We start from the raw sequence: 24,908 nt of genomic DNA on the forward strand, positions 1-24,908 counted from the left end.
TTATCTATGTAGTTACCTTTACTGGAATTCTTTATTTCTTCATATGGCTTCAAGTTACTGTCTAGTGTCCTTTCATTTAGCCTGAAGGACTCCCTTTCTTGTAATGTCTTTCTTTCTTTCTTTCTTTCTTCCTTCCTACCTTCCTTCCTTCCCTCTTTCCTTTTTCTTCTTGTAGTGTGTTTCTTATAGAACAGGTATACTAGCACCTTCATCAGCTTTTGTTTACCTGAGAATGTTTTAATTTCTCCTTCATTCTTAAAGGATAGCTTTGCTGGATATAGAATTCCTGGCTGATAGTTCTTTTCTTTCAGCACTTAAAAAATGTCATCCCATTGTCTTCTGGCCTTTATGGTTATTGCTGAGAAAGATGCTGCTAATCTTATTAAGGATCCTTTGTCCATGATGAGTTGCTTTTCCCTTGCTGCTTTCAAGATCTTCTGTTTTGTTTCTCGGCTTTTAATAACTTCATTATTATGCATCTTGGTGTGGATTTCTTAGTGTTATATTTTTGGGGACCAGTAAGCACCCTGAATCTGTAGATTCATTATCTGTTATCAAATTTAAGAAGTTTTTGGCTATTATTTCTTCAAATATTCTCTGACCCTTTCTCTCTTCTCCTTCTGAGATTCCTATTTTGTATATATTGATGGTATCATACAGGTCTCTTAGGCTCTTACTCTTTTTTCTTTCTGTTCCTCAGATTGGATAATTTAATTGAACAATCTTCAAGTTCATTTACTCTTCTGCCTGCTCAAATCTGCTATTAAAACCCTCTAGTGAGTTCTTTGTTATACTTTTCAGTCTAATTCCTTTTATGATTTCTGTCTCTTCATGGATATTCTCTATTTGTTCATACATCATCCTCCTGGTTTCCTTTAGCTCTTTGAACATATTTAAGATGGTTGACTTAAAGTCTTTGTCTGGTAAGTTCAAAGTCTGTTCTTCCTCAGAAATAATTTCTGTTAATTTTTCCTGTGAATGGGACATATTTTCTTGTTTCATTACATGCTTCATAATTTTGGGTTGAAGACTGGATATTTTGAATATTATAATGTAGTCATTCTTGAAATCAAACTCTTTCTTCTCCTCAGGGTTTGCTTCCCTTGCTTTCTGTAGATTGTAGCTGTTTGTTTACTAACTTTTCTAAACTGTTTTTGTAAAGTTTGTTTTTTTGTCTTGTGTGGTCCCTGAAGTCTTGGTTCCTTTACCTTGCATTCAGCTAGGGTTTAGACAAAGATTTCCTTGAAAACAAGGAACCAGAAAGAGAGAAAGAGAAAGGGAAAGGGAGAGAGAGGGGGAAAAAAAAGAAAGAAAGAAAGAAAGAAAAAAAGAAAGAAAGAAAGAAAGAAAGAAAGAAAGAGAGAAAGAGAGAAAGAGAGAGAGAGAAAGAAAGGAAGGAAGGAAGGAAGAAAGAAAGAAAGAAAGAAAAAGGAACCTCTCAAATTGAGAACAACAACAAAAAAACTCCCCCAGGTTTGCAAATTGGCTCTGTGCTGGGGCACTCCTTCAATGCTTAGCCAGGCCATTTACAATTATGTCTTAGCCTTTACTTCATGCTTGCACTGGGCCTGGAGGTATAGGCTTAGAGTCTTCTTAGCTGTTTTCTGAGCTGCATCCTGCCCTGGGCATGTGTGCTGCTTTCTAAATTCCCCAGTATACACAGGGACTTTTGAATGCACTAATTTCCCATTGAAACTCTAACTTTTCCTTCCAAGCTTTGGCATGCTATTGTATGTCTCAACTGTAATCTTTTGTCCCAGGTGGCTGTATGTTGTTTTTTTGCTTGCTGTCTAATGTTTTTGAGAAACGTCTGCTGGCTTTCCACTCTGAGCTCCAAGTTAGATGAAACAAAGACAAGTACATTGTGTCAGTCTTTCAAGTAGTCCCCGGGTAGGTTAGAACAAACACAGTTCTTTTTAAATAAAGTCTGCTCTGCTCCTTTTAGAGCCAGGGACTAGAGTTCCACGCTGGGAACGTGGACTGCCATCTTCAAGACTGCCACTGAGTTGGGAACAGGGTGGGGTAAGGGCAAATAGAAATGCCACAGTTTTCCTACCATTTTTAAATTGTCTTTTTCCTTCATTCAGCATTCACTTGGGTGCTGTAGGCCTCTGATAACTGGAGTTCTGACGAAGGTGGTTCTGAAAGTTTGCTTGATTTTTCTATTTTTTTGTGGAGGGACAAGTGTTTGGGTTTGCCTACTCTGCCATGGTTGCTGACATCACTCTCTGCATTATGTGTTGCCTCCTGTGCATATCCTCTTTCCAGCATTTTGTCACTCTGCTGAACATCACCCTACTTCTTTCCTTCCAAAATACTACCCATATAAACCAAGGTTTGCAGTATGCTTTTAGGGTAAAATAAAAATTTAAGGTTTCAGTCAGGGATTATGTCACAGCACAGTACTATCACTGTAGGTAACCATATTGACTGAAATATCTGGCTTCCCTGTTCTTTAATATCCCTTGGTTATTGATACAGCAGCCACTACCTCTGTGCTCTGAGTTTCTCTCCATCCTTTTCTAAGTCCCCTTACCTCTTTGTCTGGGTAGGTTCAGTAAAACCAGAATTCTCATTTCACTATTCAGAACAACTTAAGTCTAACCCACTGCCAGCCCACCCCATCATTGACATCATTGATTCAATGACATAATCCACCCATCATTGACATATGATGGGTAGATTATCAGTCTATCAAAATGGACTCCAAATCAGTCCCTCAGAATGTTTTGATATAAAAAGGGAGTGGGGCTTTTTATTCCCTAGAAGGAAATCTGCTCCCAGCTTTCAAAATAACAAACGTTTCTCCTAGCTGTACATATTTTATTTCATGTTGAAAATGTAGATATATTTTAAAACTTCTTTGAACACATTTATGTTGTCTCTATGGTAACCTCCATTTTAAAATGGTTATTTCTCAGCAGGTGGGATAAAAAATCATTCCATTTTCTTTTATAAACTAATATTTTAAGAAGTTCTGGAATTTTCACAAATATGGTATTAACTCTTTTCAAAATGCTGTTTCTTAAAGGAATGAAGACAACTTTATTGTTGGATGATTTTTCAGTAAAAGAAAGAGGCTCTTTTCCTTTGTGTAAGTGAAAACTACTATATTCAGTTTTGTTTTTTTTTTTCCTGTTTTTTGTCCAGGAATCCAAAATGTGGCTGAAATATCTTTTTTTCAAAAAACAAATTTTTCTTGTTATAATGTAACATATTTATTTGGTATTTAAAAAAGAAAAATAAAGAATGAATAAAACAGAATTTCTGAACTCTGAAAATTCATAAATGCATAAAACATAAAATAAAAATCACCAGCAATCCCATTACTCAGAGATACCAACTGTTATTTATTTGATATACATTCCTCATGAACTTTTAAATTGCCATTTATATAAGCAGTTATATGTGTGTATTTGTGTGTGTGTGTGTGTGTGTGTGTGTGTATTTTTCTCTTTAACAAAAATAAGATTTTTAGTGAGGGTTTTTTTATTTCAATAAATATAAAAGCACAATTTTAATGGCTACATGATAGTTCATTTATGGACTACAATAATTTAATCGATTTTAATCAACAAGCACTTACTTTACTTCCATTTGTTCTGTACTATAAACATTGCATATAGATTTTAGAAGTTACAAGAAACAAAGTATATAATTCTGATTTCTTAGGTAGTTTTCTTTAAATATTTGCTGCTATAAACAGGCATTAAAACAAATTTTGGAATTGTTTCAAAACTCTTTGATCACAAAAGCAGGCAATCATCAATAAGTGTCTAAAATGTCTTAAACATTTCTAACTTTAATAGACCAGCTTTCAGACTGCCTACAATCTGTCATTTCGGTTTTAACTCCTTGAGTTGCCTACAAAGCCTCTACTCTGATCAAATGGGTTTATTCATCTGGAAGAGCCCAGTGCTGTGCTATCTTTCTGCCATAACACTTGCTGCTTTTTCAGGCTGAAAACTCACTTCCTCTTTCTCTCCACTGATCAAATCTAATCCAGAATTATAGGCCTAGCTCAAATCCTATTTGACCCATAAACTCTCCCTGACCTCCTAGCAGGAAGGGATTTTTCCTCTCATTAATGCCCCTTGGCAGATAGTATTTGTACCATTTTTTGGCAATTAAATATATATGTCTTTTAAAAGTTCCTTCTCTTGTGTTTTCATATATTATTTAAATTTTGCTTATTTCCTCATTGGCATACTTGTATCGTCTTTCTACAACTGTACCAAACGGTTACTGAAGGAAGAGATCAGTCTTGCCATTTGCCCAGCACTCTACCTTGCACATAGATAGAGGTAGCTTGATAAATGTTTACTGATTTAATAATTACTGTAAATATAGATCTATATTAGTAAAATTCTCATTCAGTTCAATTTCTATGCACAGAGAATAGCACATGAAAAAAGCAATTTCTTAAAGCTCTTTCATCAAGATGTTAACATAAAATCTTTGTTACTGACTAGATACTGTCATTGTTGGCAACAGAACTATGTAATCCTTAAGTCAAAATAGTATCCTTAAGATGTTTTCTGTATTTTTATAGTATTTGAAATATCTACTTAAAATAGTTTGCATAAATATTGAATTACTTACCTCACAAAAACTTAAGCAGAAGCACAAAAGTAACAGAACAGCATGAGCAAACTTCATGTTGGAGACAATCAGGGTCTGTATCTCTGCTGTGGACTCTTCTGCACCCCAGATATTCTTTTGAAATTTAATTTTTAACCGCTGAAAAAATATTTAAAAAGAGCAAGCCTCCTAAAGAGCTTTGTACTTTTGAACTCATGTAGATTTTGGCAAAATTCCAGAGTTTTACCGTAACTGAACCAAAAAGGGCCTCAGTAAATAGCTGAGGGACTGTGTTTCCTGGAGAGGAAACTGGTGCCCCACCTTGATACTGAACAATGCCTCGTTCTGTTTTCTAGAGAAGACAGAAATCACCAGAAGAAATTTCTTATGTTTTGGTAAAATAGAATTATATATTTTTCTTTAAGGACAAAAACTAGTAAATGGTAAGAAGTAAAAGTCCATCATATTGAAGGTTATGCTGAATACATTAAAAATCCTCACCAAAACGCTTCCTTTCATTCACAAGTTGTTCTGTGATCAAATTATTTTCTCTAAGCAGAAACGCTGTCAACAGTTTGGATTCTCCTGAAGCAGATGTGAGACAGAGTTTGGGGTGTGAGATACTTATCAGGAATCAGCTCCTGGGAAAGGAAGGGAGGAGAAGCAAGAATGAGCAGAAAATCAGACTGCAATGCAGGTTTGACAAAGCCTTGCCCAGCTCATGGGGGCCTCTGGAGCAACAGTGGCCAGTCACAGTGGCCCTGGGTCATGCAGAAATGGCTAGATCCTGCCTGCCTTGCTCAGTCACCTGGTGAGGGCTGCCCAGGAAATGCTTGCCCTTAGGTGAGGCAGGTCTCTGTTGCTGAGGCAGACCTTGAAGGATCTGACAGTTAGTTGCTGTCAGAAGGAAGTGTCAGCTGACCACACACTTCACGGCCAGGCAGCCAGACCTTCCTTGAAGGCGGATCTGGGAAATTCATCTCCCTGTCTTTCAGAGTCTACCATTTGCACCTTTTAGATCTACTTTCCGGCTATGCTTCAAGGGTGGCTCCTTCAAAACTGCAGTGCACCTTTCTTCCTGAGAGATTATTTAGGAGAGGGAGGTTGCGGAGAGGGGGAGGGGAGGGAACTGTAGCCCCTGCCCTTGCAGTTGACCTTGGGGCTGCAGTTGATACTCACCCCCTGCCTCCTTCCTATCCATTCTAGATTCCCTTCACCCTGAGTTTCCACCTCTGCTGACCTCAGTGGCTTACCTGGTGGGATGACCCACAACCTCTTCCAGGAGTTATCCAGCCCCTGATTACCATTCACTTCTCAGACCATTGTTGCCGTTTCTATCCCTTTACTGTCACAAGAGACACCTAAGCAGCTCATATGGTTCCATACACATTTCTCCCTACCCTCATTGTATAATAGCAGCCTAACTTCCTCTGATGGATCAGGGTCAGTTACTCCTGTCAAGATGGTGACGCCCCCTCTTTCCTGCTGGTCCCCAGACACAAGCAGCTCAGTGTGCACCAGGCAGAAGGCTCACCTTATAATTCAGTGGGATTCCTGTTGTGCCGAAGGACAAAGGTGCGCTTCCTGTGAGGAACAGACCTCAGAGTACAAAGTGTGGAGACAAGAGCACACGGCCTCCAGGTGGTCATCAGAAGCGATGGTAAGTGTGGTTATTCCTGCTTCTGCTCCTTGGCTCCCAGACCTGTGTCTTCTCTCTGTTGGGGATACAATGCTATATGAAGGTCCTTTGATTCAATGCATATACTGCTTCCTGGAGGATAGCACCCAGTCCTCACAGAGTATTGTCTTTAAGTAGCACCTCAGCTTGGCATTCAGCAGGCTACTCCAATGCTCCATAAGGCTGCCAGTTTCACAGTGGTATAGTATGTGATATGACCAGTGGATTGCATGGTCATAGGCCCATGCTCACATCTCCTTTGCTGTAAAGTGGTTTCCCTTGTCTGGCAGGATGTTATACGGGATCCCCTGTTGGAGGATTAAATACTCTGTAATCCTTTGGCTCATGATCCTGAGGCCCTGCAGACAGAAAAGGTACATCCTTATCCACAATTTATGTCTATTCCTGTGAGAATGTACCACTGGCCCTTTTAAGATTGAAAGAACCGAATGTGTCAATTTGCCAGCAAGTAGCTAGCTGGTATCCTTGATGAATTGTGCCATCTTGGGAGCTCAGTTGTGCCATCTTGGGGGCTTGGTATCCTTGATGAGTTGTGCCATCTTGGGGGCTCAGCACTGGTCTCTGTTGCTGTCAGATTGGACATTTGTTGATGGCAGTAGCTAAAGAAACCTTCAGGGTCCATGCTATTGGCCTCATGGGTATCTTCCATCTCTGCCACCATGGCCACTTTATTCTTGTGCCCATTGTGCTAGTACTGAGGTGGTTGATGACTGAGATTGGCTGATTATCAATTGGCTGAGTCATTTTGTTGATTATTTATTACTTTTCTCTGGTGGATGTTCTCTGGTGGGCGTTAACATGTGATACAAAGATTTCTACACTTCAGCCCTACTCCTATATGTACATCCACATGTTTCTCCCCTTCTAGAAACTGTGATTCCATATATAGTCTAACCTTAGGCCACTTATTTTTCCACACAAAGTGGAGAGCCAGGTGTGCCGCCTGAAGCTCTGCCCATGGGGACGACTTTCTTTCACCACTGTCTTTCAGAACTATTACTAAGTATGGCTGTAATGCAGCTGCTATTTTCAGGTTGTACCTACATGCTGAGCCCATCTGTGAACCAAACCCAAACTTTTCCCTCCTCCTTTAGCTGGTCATTACCAGAGTCCCCACAGAGCCACAGGTGTGAGCTGAGGGAGGAACACAGGTGCAATGGTTTGGATTTGGGGGAAAGGGGGGAATTGGGGCCACCTGCTCATGTACTTTGCTTGTGCCCTTTTTTGCTGTTTGTATTTGGTTCCAGATGTAACATTTTCATCTTACGTTTTTGCTAGGCCTCCTCAGCTTTGTACTTCATGGGTCTGTTAGGACCCAGCTCCTAACGGGCATCTCTGCCACAAGGTGACACAGTGTCATGTTCGGTTGTTCCACATTTACCAGGGTTCAGTAGTGCCCAGGTTGTTTCTCAAACAGAATATAATTCTCTGCTACAGATGGCATGGGCTTGCTCCAGAACCCCAGGGTCCTGTATTGTAGTTCTCCCACTGAGTCTTCCTCAAACACTCTGCAATGTTTTCTCCCACCACTGATACCTCCAACACTGCAGGGTCTTCTGGATTACTGCAGAACTCTTTCCTGCTCTGGTAGCCAATGAACTATTCTTCAGTGTGAAATATTTGCCCAGAAGTCAAATATTCCCCAAAGGGAATATCCCCAAAAAGGTTCACTAAATTCTGTGCTTCCTTCTTTGTGAAATGAAGTACAAAATAATTTATCTTTTAATTTAGAGAAGATGTTCTGGAAGGTTTCTGAGCGCTGTTTTCCTAAAATTTGACGGATGTGCCAGGATTTATCACCTCTGGAGCATGTGTGTCTAATCAAGGCATTCAGTATGTTAGCCACCTCTTGCTTATCTGCTCTGATTAAGGTAATGCCATTAATGTACTAAAACAATGTAATGTTTTATAAGAAGTCTAGATGATACCCAGATTTCTTCAGACTTTATTATGGCAGAAGTTGGGACATAAGACCTATGAAAAAATTCTAAATGTATATTGTTGTTCATCCCACATGAATGCAAACTGTTTCCAATATTCTTTTCTGCTTAAAATACTTATAGTGGTTTTGGTTTTCCTGACCAAATTCTTATTGATATACTTTATAATATTGCTAAAACTAGAATCAAGGTTCTTATCTCTAAAAGAAATTTTATTGAAACAAATATTAAACCTTAGGTAGGGGGTGAAATTTCTAAGCTTAGAAAGAAGAAAGCAAAAAGACATTTATATATCCAAGTTATGTTAAAAATTTTATAACAAAAAAAGCACTGAAAAAAATGAACTAAGCATGCAACTCAGGATACCATTAAAAAATATCAAAAAGAATCAAAATGATAGAAAGGAACTAATAAAGACATAAGCAATAGTAAATAAACCAAAAAGTAAAAAAGTAGTAGACTTGATAAATAACACGAGTCATTTTGAGAAATAATTTTTAAAAAGAGAGAGTAAAACAATTTTAGAGGAAAGCTATTTCAGTGGACATTTTTAGGGGGCTGCCAACATCCATTATCCTTCATAATAGGCTCCCAATTTTCTGTGTGGAATTATCTTTCTTCTATTATGAGCTGTTTTGGTGGGAGAGTAATTCCAGGCACCTGCTTTCCAAATGGAAGTTGAGAAATCCATATCCAGCCTCTTTCCATTCCTTTTTATAGCCCAGGGACTGATCAAAGAGTCTCTCTCTCTGGTGTTGGAGTCTTGAGTTAAGTGATAAGAGAACAAAGGAACAGTTGTGAATTATTTATTGAGGCAGCAGAAGCAGCAGCAGCATACTGGTTAGACTGCTTCAGCTATAAAATAAGCTTCTTTTGATTCCTTTTGGCCTTGTTAAGTATCTTTAGTTCTTAAGCCTAGGTGCTTAGTCACCTGTCAGTACTGTAAACATCCTATTATCTTCCAAGTGAATTTTCTTTTACTAAAGTTAGCCAGAGTTGGTTTGGTGGCTTGTCACTTAGAACCTTAAGTGATAAAATCATGTGCAATTTATCAAATAATCTGAAGATCTGGAAGAAAATTTCCAGGAAAAATAGAATTATTGGAATTGACTCAGGAAGAGATAGAAAATTCAAATAAATTAATAGCTAAGAAGACATGGAAAAGTTAAAGATTTTAAACCCCCAAAGATACTAAGTTTTACCAACTCTTTTAGGAAAGATCATTCTTCTGTTATTTAAACTTTTCCAGAACATGAAAAAAGATTAAAAGCTCTCCAACTTATTAGCAATATTCTAATATACTTATCCAAAACTGGATAAGACAAGCCTCTGAAAGAAATCTATAAGCTACTCTTAATTATTAATATACATGCAAAGACCCTAAATAAAATGTTAGCAAACCATATACCATAAACCACAATATAGTAAAAGAATAACATACCATGACCAAGTGGGGACCATTTCAGAAATGTGGGGGTGTTCAACATTAGGATATCAGAGTAATTCAGTATATTAAAATCTTTAATTAAAATAATAGATTAAATAAGAGAGTCTGTATAATTATATCACAAGATATAGAAAAGGTATTTGATATGAGTTTAACACCAATTCTTAATTTTAAAAAAAGTGAGCAATCTAGGAAAAGAACAAATATCATTAACCTGATAAAGGGTAGAAACCAACAGTAAACACCATATACACTGGTGAAACACTAGAGCCAAACCCATTAGAATTGGGAATAAAAGCAAGGATGCAATATTTCAATATTGCTGTTATTGGAGGGAATAAACATGAAAAAATTTATAAATATTGGAGTAGAAGAGACAAAATTGCCATTATTTGTAGATGAAATGACTGTCTACTTAGATAAAATTAATTGAAAACTATTAGACCTAAAGTCAAAGTTTATTAAAGCAACTGGATACACAATCAACATAAGAAAATGACTTTTCCTATTTGTCAGCAATTAACAAATAGAAAATGTAATAAATGGCTCACAATGACAGACATTCTATATAGTTTACATCTCTTCCCTTCCAACATCTCAGTAAAAATAAATATAAAAATAATTCCATTGCACCATTGAAAAATGAAGAGGGAGTCCATCAACAGGATACAAACAGTGAAGATTTACTGGAAGACATAAAACAGAGAGGAAGAGATCAACTGCAAAACTTAAAGGAGGTTTTGAAATGTTAAATGGATGTAAGTGACAACAATTGTATCCAGAATAAGGGAGAACACAAAGTAAAGACAGTGGAATCTGTGAGAAGTGATAGACTAGGTAATCAATTAAATAAAGAGCAAAACAGTTGAGCCAGTACCCCATTCTTCAGGAAACTTACTTCAGCATTTGCTCCAGGATAAAGCCTACAAAAGGCTCTCTGCAGTGCATGTTCTAACCTAGTTCCCCTGGAGTGAACACTGGGGCAGGAGAAGCAGAGAACCATTCCAGGTACAACTTCATGGGGTTCAGGGTATCTCTGCACTTAAAAAGCAAGTTATAGGCAATCTCCCAAGGCCTCACATCCCACCCCACCTTCTCCTACACAATCATCCACATAGTGCTCTGTAGTCAGAAGCTACACAACCAGTATGTACGGCACAATAAGAAGGAAGACCAACCTCATTTATGACTATAGGTGCAAAAATCCTAAACAAAATATCAGCAAACTGATACAAACAAAATCTTAAATAGGATTCAGCAGTCTGTTAATAATAACATTAACACTTGACAACTTTTTATGCACACACACATACATATGTATATAGGCTCAAGTAAATAAGTAATTATGTTAATGTCATAATTTCAGGGGAGGAGAGGCACATGTTTAAATTCAAAAGAAGCAAAAACCCTTTAGTCTTAACTTTGGACATATCAGTACAAACCATGTTTTTTTTTTCTTTCTTTCTAAAAATATGTACTAAAGATATCTCCTATCTCTGTCCAATGATAAGGCATAGAAGTCCTGATAATCCAGAAGCAATGACCACCCCTTAGTGCCAGATTGTGTTCTTTACATACCCTTTCCTACTAAAAGGAACAAGGGCTCCCTAAAGAAAGGGCTGGGGCAGGAAATGTACAAGATATGTTAGATAGAGACATCTGGTGTCAGAGAGCAAGGAAGCTATCAGAGGCTAGTAAGTGGTATTAACAGACATAGGACCAAACTTGAAGGGTTTCTCACAGCCAAAGATGAAACAATTTAAGCATTAAAAAGGACAATGATAACAAAGGATTTAAGTAAAAATAAATATTAAAAAATGAAGAAAAGTTCTTTATTTCAGCTAATAATTGCTAAAGAATGATAAAATTAGCATATCACCATTTTGCAATCCCTCATGAATAGATGAATCTAGATGAGGATCACTGATAGCTGCTAAAGCCGTCAGGTGAAAAGCTGGCAGGGAACTTTCTCACAGATGGATCAGGGTGATATACTGATCCCACTGATCACTCTTAACACCCAAAGAGAAACAACCAGATGTCACGTGCCTCCTCGTGTGATGCTGTAAGAAGTGTTCTTGGAAAAAAAAAATTGAACCTGAACATAATCGATTCTCCAGATCTCACTACCAGGCAACTACCAGTTTCCAGGAAACACAGAGGACAGAGAAACATGGTTTATACGACCAAGAAGATGGGAAATTCTACAAGATAAAAAACTCAGTTTCTACAACAAGTAGATGCCATGAAAGAAAATAAGGAGAGAAAACTGATAAAGAAGAAAAGAGACTTACGAGACGTATCAATCAAATGTAATGCATGGATAGAGCTTGTATGTTAATAGTGAATTGTTGTTGTAAGGATTTCATTTTTCTTTTCTGATTTCCTTGTTTAGTTTGATTGTTTTACACTTTATTAACACCTGTTTTACAAACATGACTTAGAGTTCAATGTGGTGATTTTTGAAGACAAAGTGGGAGATGAAAGAGAATTCTAGGTCTAGGTAATTCTGAAAGTAATAAAGAATCACAACTTATAAATGCAGCAATGGCTCCAGAAAAATTGAAAAGACACTCAAATCACAGTAAGAGAGCAAATAATTTCAAATGGCCTTTGGAATCCCAGAGTAAAAAACTTGCTTAAAAAAAGTCACCTTTTAGAAAGGCAGTTATCAAGTGGCAGAACTTTTTGACTAAAAAAGGAAAAAAAGCCCACAGTTGGGAAGAACCTCACAATTTTAGTATATAAATTTAGAGAGAGCAAAATGTCAGGATAAGACATTATATGAGAAACTAAAAAGGTTTCACTCTCAAAGTTTGATAAATTGATGTAACTGATGACATCACATGATGCTAAAGAGATTTTGTATAATAAACCAAAAAGACAACCTTTTATCCAGACTGATGGATCAACAGATTTCAACAACAAATGTCATATGATAGCACTTGTAAGATGTAAATTGTGGTGAAATTTGAGAAAATTTTTCTGCTATAAAATGCTGCCCCAAACAAGCAAAGGCCAAGGTACATTTACTGTTTTGTCTTCATATTGGAAACAAAAGGTACATCTTGGAAGAAATGTGTTGGCAACTGACTGACGGTGCCGTGTCAATGATTTGAGCATTGTTCCCTGAGATGGTTCACTTTCATAAAAGAGAAAATTCTAATGAATTCACAACACCCTTCTTTCCTCCAGGAGAGTTGCTGGTGTCAGAAACTTTTGGAACTGAAATGAAAAAAATTCTGGATAATGATACAAAAATGATTAACCTTATCAAAGACCAGTTTACCTGAGAACATTTAAAAAAACTGTGTAAAAACCTGGACAAAGACCACATAAATCTGCCACATGCATAAAATCTTATGACTTAAGAGATCATTTGTTCTGGGGGAAGACAGCTGCCATGTCATGAGAATGCTTAAGCGCTCTGTAAAGAAGCCCACGTGGTAAGGAACTGAGGGCACCTCAGAGATTGATCCTCCACTCCCAGTCGTGCCTTCAGATGACTGCAGCCCCAGTCAACGTCATGACTGCTACGTCATGAGACCCAGAGCCAGACCACCTAGCTAAGCTGCTCCTGAATTTCTGACTTATGGAGATTATTCAAGATAATGTTTATTACATTGAGCCATTAAGTTTTGGGGTAATTTGTTATACAGTAAGAGAAACTAATATTGATTTTGGTTCTTAACAGGATGCTTCAGCTGAAAAGTGAACTGTGGGAATACTAGGGTCTGGAGAAAATATCTTGATTTCAAGTGACAAGATTCTTGGTTTTAAATGGAAACTGAAACTCTGGAAAAATCATACGGCAAAAAAAAATCTTGAAATGTTTCTACTGTTGCTTGCACTTTAGAGTGAGGAAGTCTCAAGTTAAGACCAAACCACCTGAGGGAATTGCAGAACAAAACTGAACCGTATTTTCCCTCCCCTTAACACAAGTAAATGACTGAATGAGGGTTCCTTTCTCTGAATCTGCTCCTCAACCTGTGCACCTGACTTTGAGAGAAGAGGGAGAGTTTGTAAGATTATGATTATAAACGTAAGATGAAACTTAACTGATTTGCCTTTCTACAAGTTCTGGATTTTTGTGAAAGAGTATCCTGCCATTCGTACGAAATAAACATTTTACTGTACTTTCCCACTTCTTACTTGTGTGAGCAAGCTTTTTCTTTGAGCTTAAAAACAGTGACTGAAATAATCTTATTTCAGCTGAAAATGAGATCTGTGTATGTGAGTCTCAAGATTGACTCAGCATTGACCATATACGTAGCAAAAGACAAGCAAACATTTCACATTATTTTCTTTAGTTTCAAAAATAGCACTTTTATGCACATATAGGCCTATAAAAAGATTAATATCCATTAAAATCAATTTTTGCAATCTAATAAATTAAATGAAAAATTGAAGTTTCCTCTCCCACTTAATTTGCATCAGAATTGATATCCTATTTTAAAATAACTATAAATGGAGTGTAACCTTTAAAAATTATGAATAACTATATTGTACACCTGTAACTTATATAATATTGTACAGCAACTCTACTTCAATAAAAAAATTTAAAAAAAGAATTGAGATCCTTTGTGAGAGGGGGGAAACTACACAGAGTAGGCTAGTAAGTTGGACAAAAATAAACAGATTCATAGAAAAACACCATTCTCTACTCAAAAGAGCACCAAATTACACAATGTGAACCACTGAACTATACACTTCAAAATGATTAATGTGGTACAGTTTATGTGTATTTTACTACAATTGAAAAAAAGAGCATTGACAATTATTATTGGACTACCATGTCTACGTGTCTATAAGCTGCTGATCATGTTAACATACTAGGATGGAGATATATATATATATATATATATATATATGTATATATATATGTTTATATTACATATATATTTATATTATGTAGGGTTTTCTGAGACATAAAAATTACTCCAATGGTTCTTCCAGGGTAAAAAGATAGAAAAAGGCTGGTCTAATGGATGGCAAACGGAGCTTTTCCAAGAAGGACGTGATTGCCAATGGCAGGAAAAGAGAAGCAAGGCAATGATGCTGGCCTGATGGGGCAGAGGAATGGTGTACAGCACTGGAGGGAAATAAAATTAATTATATAGAGGGCCTAGTCAATGGAGAGATTTTACTTTAGACTTGTTGTTAAAGGAAATGGAGAACTGTTTGGGATCCTGTGGTACAAGGAAATTTTAATAAGTTCAGTATGTCATCACATGCAGTACAGATGGGAGGAAGAACAGCCTGGAAGCATTTAATTTGAGACAACAAAGATGCTCAGAACGTGAGGATGTTATAGTTCCCTGTAATTATTTCTCAACTTTTGAGTTGCCGTAGATTATACTGGGTGATTTCGGTTAGGAATAACAGAGGAAAGTGTGGTAGTGGCAACAGAAGGCCTGTAAAAACAGTACAAGCTTTAGATGGAATGAACAGAAATTGAGCGCTTTAGATAAAAGAGACTGCAACCAAGGTTGGGTGGGGATGGTGACAAAGATGATGGAGAGTGCTCAAAGGCTTGAGTCCAAAGATGCAGAAATCAAGAGTATGATGCTACTATGAGGACAAACAGGGAATTAGAATGATGAATAATTTGGAGAGAGCAAGGAGTGAGACTGGGGGTGGTGGTACAGCAAAGGACTGAGGGCTGTGAGAATCCATGGTTCCACTTTGTCCCGCTAACTAGCTGGGGAAGTTACTTCGCTTCTCTGTCAGTTCCTTACATGTAAGATAAAGGGGCACCACGTAATCTTGAAGGTCCCATAAAAGTTCAATGGTTTCATCACACTGAGTTGAGGATAATACTGGGACACCAAATGGAGATAAAACATTGAATGTAAACAGAGTAAAATAGAGCAGGGCAGTTATGAATAATTCTACCTCTGTATGGTGTATAGAATTTAAAGTATCAAATCTGAATAAAAACTCATTTACCAAAATTTTTTTATCTCTATGACTGATGCTTTTTCAAGAAGCTTACACTTTAGTGTAGAAGACATACTGTGATTCCTAATATTTCCGTAGTTAAGTTTACGAAGTTCTTCCAATATGAAAATAACCCTCTAAAAAAGGTACCAATCCCCACCCTCTTTCAAAGAGGCGGTTGACTGCGTTAAATATCAAGGTAAGGTCTCAGAAGATTCGAGTGAAAAGAGACCAACCAAATTTAACAAATAGAAGCGCTAGCGCTATTCTTTGGGAGAGAAGTCTTAGCGGAAGTTGAAGTCAAATATCAAGGACTTAAAGACAGAAGCGGAGAGGGGCTTGTAGTATAGACAGTGTCCTGCGGGTCTGAAAACGTACTTGACAAAGGAATAAACTATCTGGTACAAAAGACAAAAATATGGTCTGGCTTTCTGTCAGGTAACAGTTTCTTTAAAAGGACACACACACAGGCACACACACTTTTTCTTCTTCCTTTCGTGAAACCATACTACAAAACGACGGGCGCAGTACTGCCCACAATCGTGCGTACTTCGAAAGATCCGGAAGAAACAAGCGACTCGAAAGAACGCAGACAAGCCCTTCCACTAAGTTCCGAAGCGGCCAGATCCACCACCCGGCAGAGCGCGGCTCAAACGTCCTCAGAGCCGCGGGCAGCACAGTTGCTGGAGACGCAACCCACTGACGAGCGAGGGGACTGCAGCGCAGCCTGAGAGGACAGGGTGCATGGCCACTCAGCTGCCTCCAGGAACAGCCAAGCCGCTGGGAGAGGGGCGGTCCCTGACGCCAGCCATCGCCAAGGGCAACGCCGCGGGGCGGCACTTCCTGCAACGTCACGCTGCCAAGGACGCCGCTATTGTACGTCACTTCCTCCGCTCTCCGTAGGCAAATAGACCTAACTGTTGTAAAGTAGCGGTTGACATTAGATATTATTGATACCCTTCCAACGCTGAAGGCTTTTTCGTGCAGGTGACAGCGTCCCTGATTCCGCGGGTGACTGGCTGGCTTTCTGAACCAGTTATTTGAGTTTCTAGTTGGTTCCCTCCCCACCTCCGTTTTGTGCCGGTACGGTGGCCGAAGAGGCTCGTGTGCGGCGGAAGTACCGGGCGGGAGGGTGTGAGCCTCCGGGCCTGAGGTGCACGTGGCGCCGGTGAGTGGCGGGAGGGGGTCGGGCGGTCTGAGGATGCTGGAGGTGGAACCCAGCGGAGGGAGGGGGGGAATGCGGCTGAGGACCTTGCTGCCAGCTGGGGGAGGAAGTACTCACCGGGGGTGACGGGGCTGGTGAGTGGTTGGTCGGCGCTCACAGGGCTATGGGGAGGTGACGCTCCCCCTTCGGGCTCGTCGCTGGCCGCCTTGCCATGGGTGAGGTGGCAGGGTTGCTATTATTATTGTTGTCCACTTTTATGGTTTCTGACTGAGGCTCAGAGGGGTTTGGTGGTGCCCCCCAGAGGCCACAGTGACTGAAAGGCACGCCCTGTTTTTCTAACCAGGTGGGAGCAAGCATGTCTTTTCGAGGCAGAGGTCGCGGAGGCTTTAATCGAGGTGGCGGCTTCGGTCGCGGCGGCGGCAGCAGCAACCACCACTTCCGAGGTGGAGGCGGCGGCAATTTCAGAGGCGGCGGCAGAGGAGGATTTGGACGAGGGGGCGGCCGCGGAGGTTTTAACAAAGGCCAGGACCAAGGACCTCCAGAGCAAGTAGTTTGTAAGTAGGCTTCAAAGCTTGGCCCACCAGGGGGCGAGGGTGGAGTGGGGTCGGGGGACGGAGGTTGTGGGTTTGTGTTATTAGTAAGTTTGACTGGGAGTCGGGTGCTGAAAGATAGATTCACCAGCTCTCCTACGGAGGTTGCTGCTTGATTGGGGAGTCAAGCCTACGGAGAGGCTGTGAAGTGACATATAATCGTGCTGTCGAAGTAAGGGGGAGATAAGAAAGCTGAAGGACACTTAGAATGCATCGTGGAGATGGAACTTGGGTTTGGGCTGAAAGGGAGATACAACTACGTAATATTGTGCGTTTATCCCTACTGTCCCCATTTTACAGATAAGAAAACTGTGATTCTGCGTTAAGTTTCTTTGCTAGGGTCATAGTGATTAGTGATCAGTAAGTGATGTATTTGAGAGACAAAGCCAAGTTTCCTGACTCCAAAGCCCATGCTTTTAATTGCTACTCATAACTAAGTGAAGTGAGTAAAAAAAACTTGCTCAGAAGGGAAACTACGGGGGGGAGTCAAGAAAAAGACCTAATTAGAGGAGTTTTGGAGTAATTATCAAAGAGGTAGAATGGAAGTCATGGGAAGTGAGAGATTTGACAGTAGAAGCCTACATCAAAGAAGAGAAAGGATGAACAGAGTCTAATATAAAGAGTAGGATGGATCAGTATGCAAAATGGTTTGAAGAGGTCAATGGCTAGAGTCAAAGGTCCTAGCTCCATAACGGTCCATGCATGACACATCAGAGCAAGGTGAAAGTGAGGAAAAAAAGAAGGGTTCGATGGGAGAGATATTTCAATGCAAACAGACTCAGTAGAACTTGGCTAATACTAGGAATAAAAGGCTCCAGGTTTTGAGCTTGGGTGATAGGAATTGAGAGTCGGTTTTGCAGGAATATGGTGAGTATTTTAGTTTGGGGTGACTGTAAGTCAGATATATAGGTAGTTATTTTGAGATTCCAGACTTCCTTGGAAAAGATCGAAGAGTCATTGGTGAAGAGGTGGTAGTAGGAACTTAGGAAAGGGGAGAAAAAAAGGAAGGGCCAGAGAACAACAAAGACTGACTTAGAGTTAGGGATGGGGAGAAGGAAGAGACAATAGAATGAAGCATAGTGTTGTTTAATCAAATAATAATAGTTATTATAGTAAAATAACTGTTATTGTAGATTGAATGGTCTCAGTATGCCAGGCATTTTCTAAGCACTTGACATTTATTATTGCACTTAATCTTCATAATACTATATATTAGGTGTCAGTACTGTTGTTAGCCCTACATTAAAGATGAAGACACTGAAGCACAGAGAAGGTGAGACCCGTACCCCAGGTCACATAGCTAGTATTTTGTGGAGTTGGTATACTAACCCAGGAAGGCTTTTCTGCCTCAGAACAGATATGGTGAAATCCCAGGCAGCCAAGAGGAAAGCTTCCAGAAGAGGCTGGTCAATATCATTTGAAATTGTTTTATATTTTAACATTTTCATGTCCTATTTCAGTATTAGGAGAGTTCCTGCACCCCTGTGAGGATGACATAGTTTGTAAATGTACCACAGATGAAAATAAAGTGCCTTATTTCAATGCTCCAGTTTATTTAGAAAACAAAGAACAAATTGGAAAAGTGGATGAAATATTTGGACAACTTAGAGATTTTGTATCCTTTTTAATTGGAAGATGTAGCTATCTCATTAAAAGGTTACTGTTCATTTTTTCTGGGGTTAAGTATTGATTAAACTAAACTTGCTGCTTCATTAAAGTGGATGGAGTATTGCTAAGATTGGACCATAAAGGAGAATCAAGAGGGGGGATGTATTTTCACATATATTGAAAAGATAGGCCTTATAAGTGTGACTTCCTTTTTGGAAGGTTTTAGAAATGATTGCCACTTGGATCAGTGCCACAGGGTTGAGGTACTTTGCTTTGGATATGATGATGCCACTGCAATAGGATGGTGGAATTGGAAGTTTTAAAACCAAAATTAAAATTTCACTTCTGTTTGGAAAGTCATTTCTTACTTTTCCTAAATATTTCTGTATATTCTAACCTCGTTATTTTAAAACTTACATGTGAATTCAAAAGATTATCTTTGATATTAATTGCTTATTCCTTAATAAAATTAATAGTATTTTTCAGTTAAATTGTCAGAGAACATGAAGGCATCTTCCTTTAAAAAACTGCAGAAGGTGAGTCAAGTTTATGATACCTAGATCCTTGGTTTTATAAACGAATGACCTACCTTAGGACAATTTTACTTAAGGCACTTGAGACTTCCCCAGTGTATCACTAGTGAAGCTCTTAAACTGAGATGTTCTGTACTTTAGACACTGAACTTACTAATCTTTAAAAGTAATGTGTTTAATTCAGGTTTTCAGAAAGTAATCTGTGGTCATATTAGCAATTCTGTAACTGCTGGAGTACATTTTTAATTTTATGTACAAATTTTATTGAAAAGCTTTCATTCTAAGTATAATGTTAAATTATAAAGCTTATATTATTTGGGAGAAATCAGATATTAAATGATTTCATAGATATTTCAATAACATTATGATATATGCTGTAAAGGAGTAATACATGTTGGTATGAGAATGTTAGTAGTGAGACCAAATTTAGTGCATTAGCTTTCTGAGAATGTGAGTTTGAAGCGGAGACCTGAAAGTTGACCACAGGTGACTCCCAAACCTGGCTGCACGTCAGAATTACCTGGGGGAGCTTTTAAGAAGATGTATTTCTAGGTCCCACTCCTAGAAGTTTGACCGAGTAGGTGTTAGGTAGGGATGAGGATTCAGTTTTTAAAAGGAAACTTCTGGATGATTTTGATGAAGGTTAGGCCAGCACTTGGGAACCACTGCTCTAGTCACAGAGGAGGAGGAAGTGCATTTCAAGTAAGGAAAACAGCATGTGCAAGTAAAGCCACCTTAAGGATCTGAAAAAGGCAGAGGTAGAACTTGGACACAGAACATTTAGGAGGGGTGGGGAAAGTTGTGAAGTAATGACTAGCAAGGTAGGCAGGGGCTAGATTACTTAAGGCCTTCAGGTCGTGGGAAAGAATTTAGACTTTAGTCTTCATTTTGTTTTTAACTATCAGGATATATACGGTTAAATTTGTACTTAAAAGAGAGTGCTAGAAAAATAAAAGAGCACCCTGGAAAGAGGTCAGTACTGTGTGTGAAGGGGCCAGGTTGGATGCTGTTGCTTTAGTCCTGAAAGAGTGGAAATGGAGAAAAGTGGATGGTTTTATGAGAGAGATAGGAAGTAGAATCGATAGGTCTTGGTAATTCGTTAGCTGTTGAAGTTGAAATAAAAAATATCACCATCTTTCAGATGTCTGATTGCAACAGCTTTGTGGATGGTGTCACCATTCTCTGAAATGAGCAATACTGGAGAAGAAGGGAATTAGGGGAAGATAGTGAATTCAGTTTTGGACATAATGAGTGTGAAGCACATCACACTAATTATTTCTGTTATACTTCCAGTTTTATATAGACCCATATAAGCTGCTGCCGTTGCAGAGGTTTCTACCTCGACCTCCGGGTGAGAAGGGGCCTCCACGAGGCGGTGGCAGGGGAGGTCGAGGAGGAGGAAGAGGCGGAGGTGGCAGAGGTGGAAGGGGTGGTAAGTTACCTGCGGGGGAGATTTCTAATGAGATTTCAAAGCCGCAGCCAACTTATATAGCACAATTTAGTTTTGTATAGAAGCGGACCTCCCTTATGGTTATTTATCTTTTTAAATAAAGCTGCTTCCAATCTTGGCACATTACCATAGTAATAATGCTTAGTTTCTGTAAAGTATAGTATTATCTTGATTGAATTTTAAATTTTTAGTTAATATCATTGAGTGGCGATTATATACCAAGAGCTGGTCATATATTCTTTTAATATCCAAGTATATTCTTTTAATATTTAGCAAAACCTTGTGAAGGTGGGTGATATCCTTTTTTTAATGGATGAGGAAATGCAGGCTTACAAAAGTTAATTTGCTCTAATCAAACAATTGGCAGCTCAGAAATAAAACCCGTATATTCTGATGTCATGCCAAAGACTATTACAATAAGTTCATTGCTTTGATTTCAGTATTTTGACATATGTATTTCCCCACAGCTTGGGTACATTCATCATTGTGGGCAGCTGGATAATGAGCAGGGCTGGGGATGAGGTGGGATACAGCATTGGCTATGCTTAGATCTGCAAATGGTGTGGTGGGTGGGTGACTGGGTGATGGGCAGAGCCAAAGAGATAAGGAAGAGGAGCTGCACAGCGGGGCTGGACAGCTTCTGGTACAGGATCAGAAAAGAGAGAATTCTGTTTTCACTTTTGCCTCAATGTAATTATCACTTCACTCCTTAAATGTACCTTTTTGGGGTCCCGATAGCTTGGAGATAATCTCTTAAGAGATAGTAACATATATCTTTAAGTATTTTTGGGAGTACCCCTTTAAGAATTTGATGAATGGAGATCCCCTCATTTCCATTTTATATTCAGTCTCATATATGACATTTTAAAGCATTCACAACTATATTTTCTTAAAATCTTAATTTTTTTATATCAGTATTTTGGAAGTATGTGTTTGTTTCCTCATTTTATAATTTCTGTTTTTATATTTCATCATTCTTTACAAAGTTAGCCCCCAAAATGAGTAAAAATAGAGACTGCAATAGGAAGCCAAACGTGTTGGATAATAGAAAAAAATGATTTAAAAATTTTAAATTTCAAGGCTCATCAGCATGTGACCATCAGTGTTGATGTGTTTGCAGCTCCATTGACCTTAAACATTGTATTTATGGTAGTATCCCCAGAGCCAAACCACCCATACCTGCTACCCTTTGTTCTTAGGGTAAAAACAATTTAAAAAGTATATATAATAAGCAAAAGTTGAGGTACTCATGCATTTAATGGTAGGGCTAAATTGACCTTTAAAGTAACAAGCTTTTCTAATTTATTAAAACAGAAAACTTGTTTAAAAAGTTGTAACCTAGGATTTTAGCCTGCTGCTGGACAGTTTCTCCATTTTTATCTTAAAAAATTCTGTAAGGTAAAATATGTGAATATATATTCATTACAACTGCAAGAATTATATTGATATTTACAGGTTTATAAAAATATGCTAGGTTACAGTTAATGAATGTTTCCTTTATTTTTAGGTGGTTTTAGAGGTGGAAGAGGAAGTGGAGGTGGAGGTTTCAGAGGAGGAAGAGGGGGTGGTGGTTTTAGAGGTGAGTGGAAAAAAAACTTTAAATGACTGAATTTCTAGAAATGGTAATGTCTACCAACTTTTATTTCTGTTTGCCAGCAAGTACATAGAACACCATGGTGTTCTTTGCTTTAGCCTAATAGATAGTTTCATTTTATATCACTTTTCCCTTTGAATTTTTTCACCTACTTCTACTTTACTTTGCTGTATTATTAATTTGAAAAACAAAAAAGTGTAATACAAATGACAGTTAAATTTGGTAAAATACTTTTGCTAAACCTTACAAGAACTAATGCTGATTTTAAACTTGAGTTTTGGGTAATAGTATTATTAAATATTCATTTTTCTGTACCCTTAATACTTTCATTTTCTCTTAATCAGGAAGAGGACATTAAGTGTAACAGTTGACAGAGAAACTTCACCAGTTGACTTCGGCATTAACCTCATGATGTACATCTATGGATCAGAAACTCGTTTCTTGATCAAATCTTGAAGAACTGGTCATTTTATGACAGTGGAGCTAAAATGTCAACGTCATGCAAAAACGAGTGTGGCAGAACAGGCAATTTTGCTCTAAAAGAGTATGAACAAGTGTTTAATGTTTTGTACAATGCTTGGAACTTGTGGGTGGTCAGTAAAGGGACAGCTTTCATCCGAAGCGTATTTGAATTTTTAAAATAAAGTGTTTTATTCCTTTAAGTTATTTAGAGCTGTGTTTATTAAACCAGAGCTATTTTTGAGTTAAAAGGGACAACCCACAAGTTAAGTAGATTCTATCTTAAATCTACTGATGTAAGATAGAAAAAAAGGTGTTTGCATATATAACTGATCTTTTAAAAAAATAGGCTAGTAGAGCAGTACTTCAACATTCTCTATAAATTAACACTCCCTTTCAAAATGTTTGCCTTTTGTATATGAGAACATCAGCACACTTTATTGTATTTTCCCTTTTGTGTGTTAGTACATAAATCAAAGTTAGTAAGGCAGCTTCTCTAATTAGTAATTGATAAGAAAATTTTAGTATTGGTTATGAATCTATTAAAGATGGAACAGCTCTGTTCAAGTTGAGAACTAGAAGTTCATGACGTTTCTTAAGAAATGTTTAATTTTTCTCATTCAACATAGATGGAATGTTGAAAGTTTTACTGAATGTATTTATTTTCCTTTTTTTAAGGGACTCAAAGTTTAAGATGTTACTGACCATAAATAAATATTTGATTGCCTGCTACACGTTCAGATTCCTGGGTAGGGACATTACAAATGAAATTGGTTTTGGTCCTCACTGCTATTGTAGTATCAAGACGTAACCATGATAGCAAGTTAGAAGACTGTGATATAGGATAATTTCCCCTGCCACTGATTTTCCCCCCTCCCATGTGTTCATTCTCAGAAAGAATGGGATTGCCATATCTTTTAAGTTTTCTAGTATGTTTTACCTAATACTGCCTAAATCAGTATTTTGGGTTTTATGTAACTTTTTTGATTAATGGAATTGCAGCAGGATGAATAAATATGTAAGCCATAAGTATATATGATGAACAAATATGCTGAAAATTTTTCACAGGAAGAAGCGGTTATGCTTTTACAACTTGGGAAAGGAGACTGTTTGATTTAGAATACTTGGGTTGAAACTTTCAGTGAGAGTTAGGGCTGGGGTTTTTTACTCTTGGTATGTAAAAGACATAGCAAGCAATTATTTGTCCTTGATATTGCCCCAAGGACAAATAATAGTGCAAATTCCTACGCTTTTTTTAACATTTAAAATGTCTAAACTGGCTGATGGAAGTAATGTTGGTAGACAGATCACTTGAGATTTCACCTTTTACCTTAGGTATATCTTTTGGTCATTAGCTATCTTTAAACTCTATTTTTCTCTTTTCTTCCTTATAGTAGTTCTTCCTGGGTTTCCTTTGGGGCATTTAGTTGTTTTTTTTTTTTTTGGCCACACCGCGTGGCGTGTGGGATCTTAGTTCCCTGACCAGGGATTGAACCCATGCCCCCTGGACCGCCAGGGAAGTTCCCCAGGGTATTTGGTTTTGAATCGAGTTCATATGTTTAGGGAGCCTAACATTAATGCATTTGGTACTGTGGTATCACTGAGCTCCACTGTAAAAGATACTTTGATGATTATTCACATATTAAATCTTTTGAGTTGTTAACCAAATAACATTCTGACTGCTTGCATCATGCTAAAATGTACTTGCTACCACAGCACTGAAAAGATTTAGTGGAATACAAGCAATATTTCCTGGCATTCCTGAAAATTTGGGAGGAGTTATGAAAGGAGGACTGACTTTAGGCCAGTTAAGGTTTATGAAATTGAAGAATCATGAGCTGTGTAAACTTGACATGCTTATAATTATATTTAGTATTCTAAGCCTCATCCCAATATAGCTTT

The 24,908-nt window shown here is 38.2% G+C and overlaps 2 protein-coding genes across 3 annotated transcripts in view; one reads left to right on the forward strand and one right to left on the reverse strand.

The window, feature by feature from the left end:
- Window positions 1-4,759, reverse strand: part of CFI (complement factor I) — a 38,543-nt gene extending 33,784 nt beyond the window's left edge. The window contains exon 1 of the mRNA XM_068543300.1: window positions 4,603-4,759. Coding sequence (XP_068399401.1) covers window positions 4,603-4,659 — 57 coding nt within the window. The 5' untranslated portion in view covers window positions 4,660-4,759. The remainder of the gene's footprint in view (window positions 1-4,602) is intronic.
- Window positions 4,760-16,496: 11,737 nt separating this feature from the next.
- GAR1 (GAR1 ribonucleoprotein) lies at window positions 16,497-23,213 on the forward strand. 2 transcript variants are annotated; one of them, XM_068543302.1, is made up of 7 exons: window positions 16,497-16,775; window positions 17,116-17,326; window positions 18,823-18,977; window positions 19,447-19,506; window positions 20,797-20,935; window positions 22,461-22,532; window positions 22,892-23,213. In XM_068543302.1, exons 2-7 carry the CDS (start codon window positions 17,128-17,130, stop codon window positions 22,903-22,905), a joined length of 639 nt encoding a protein of 212 aa, XP_068399403.1. In that variant the 5' UTR covers window positions 16,497-16,775; window positions 17,116-17,127; the 3' UTR covers window positions 22,906-23,213. The 2 variants fall into 2 exon arrangements, with proteins under 2 accessions (XP_068399403.1, XP_068399404.1); XM_068543303.1 differs by lacking the exon at window positions 16,497-16,775 and adding an exon at window positions 16,906-16,987.
- The last annotated feature ends 1,695 nt before the right edge of the window (window positions 23,214-24,908 follow it).

The sequence above is a fragment of the Eschrichtius robustus genome, chromosome 4 (genome assembly GCF_028021215.1).
Source record: "Eschrichtius robustus isolate mEscRob2 chromosome 4, mEscRob2.pri, whole genome shotgun sequence".
In the NCBI taxonomy this organism is placed as follows: domain Eukaryota; kingdom Metazoa; phylum Chordata; class Mammalia; order Artiodactyla; family Eschrichtiidae; genus Eschrichtius; species Eschrichtius robustus.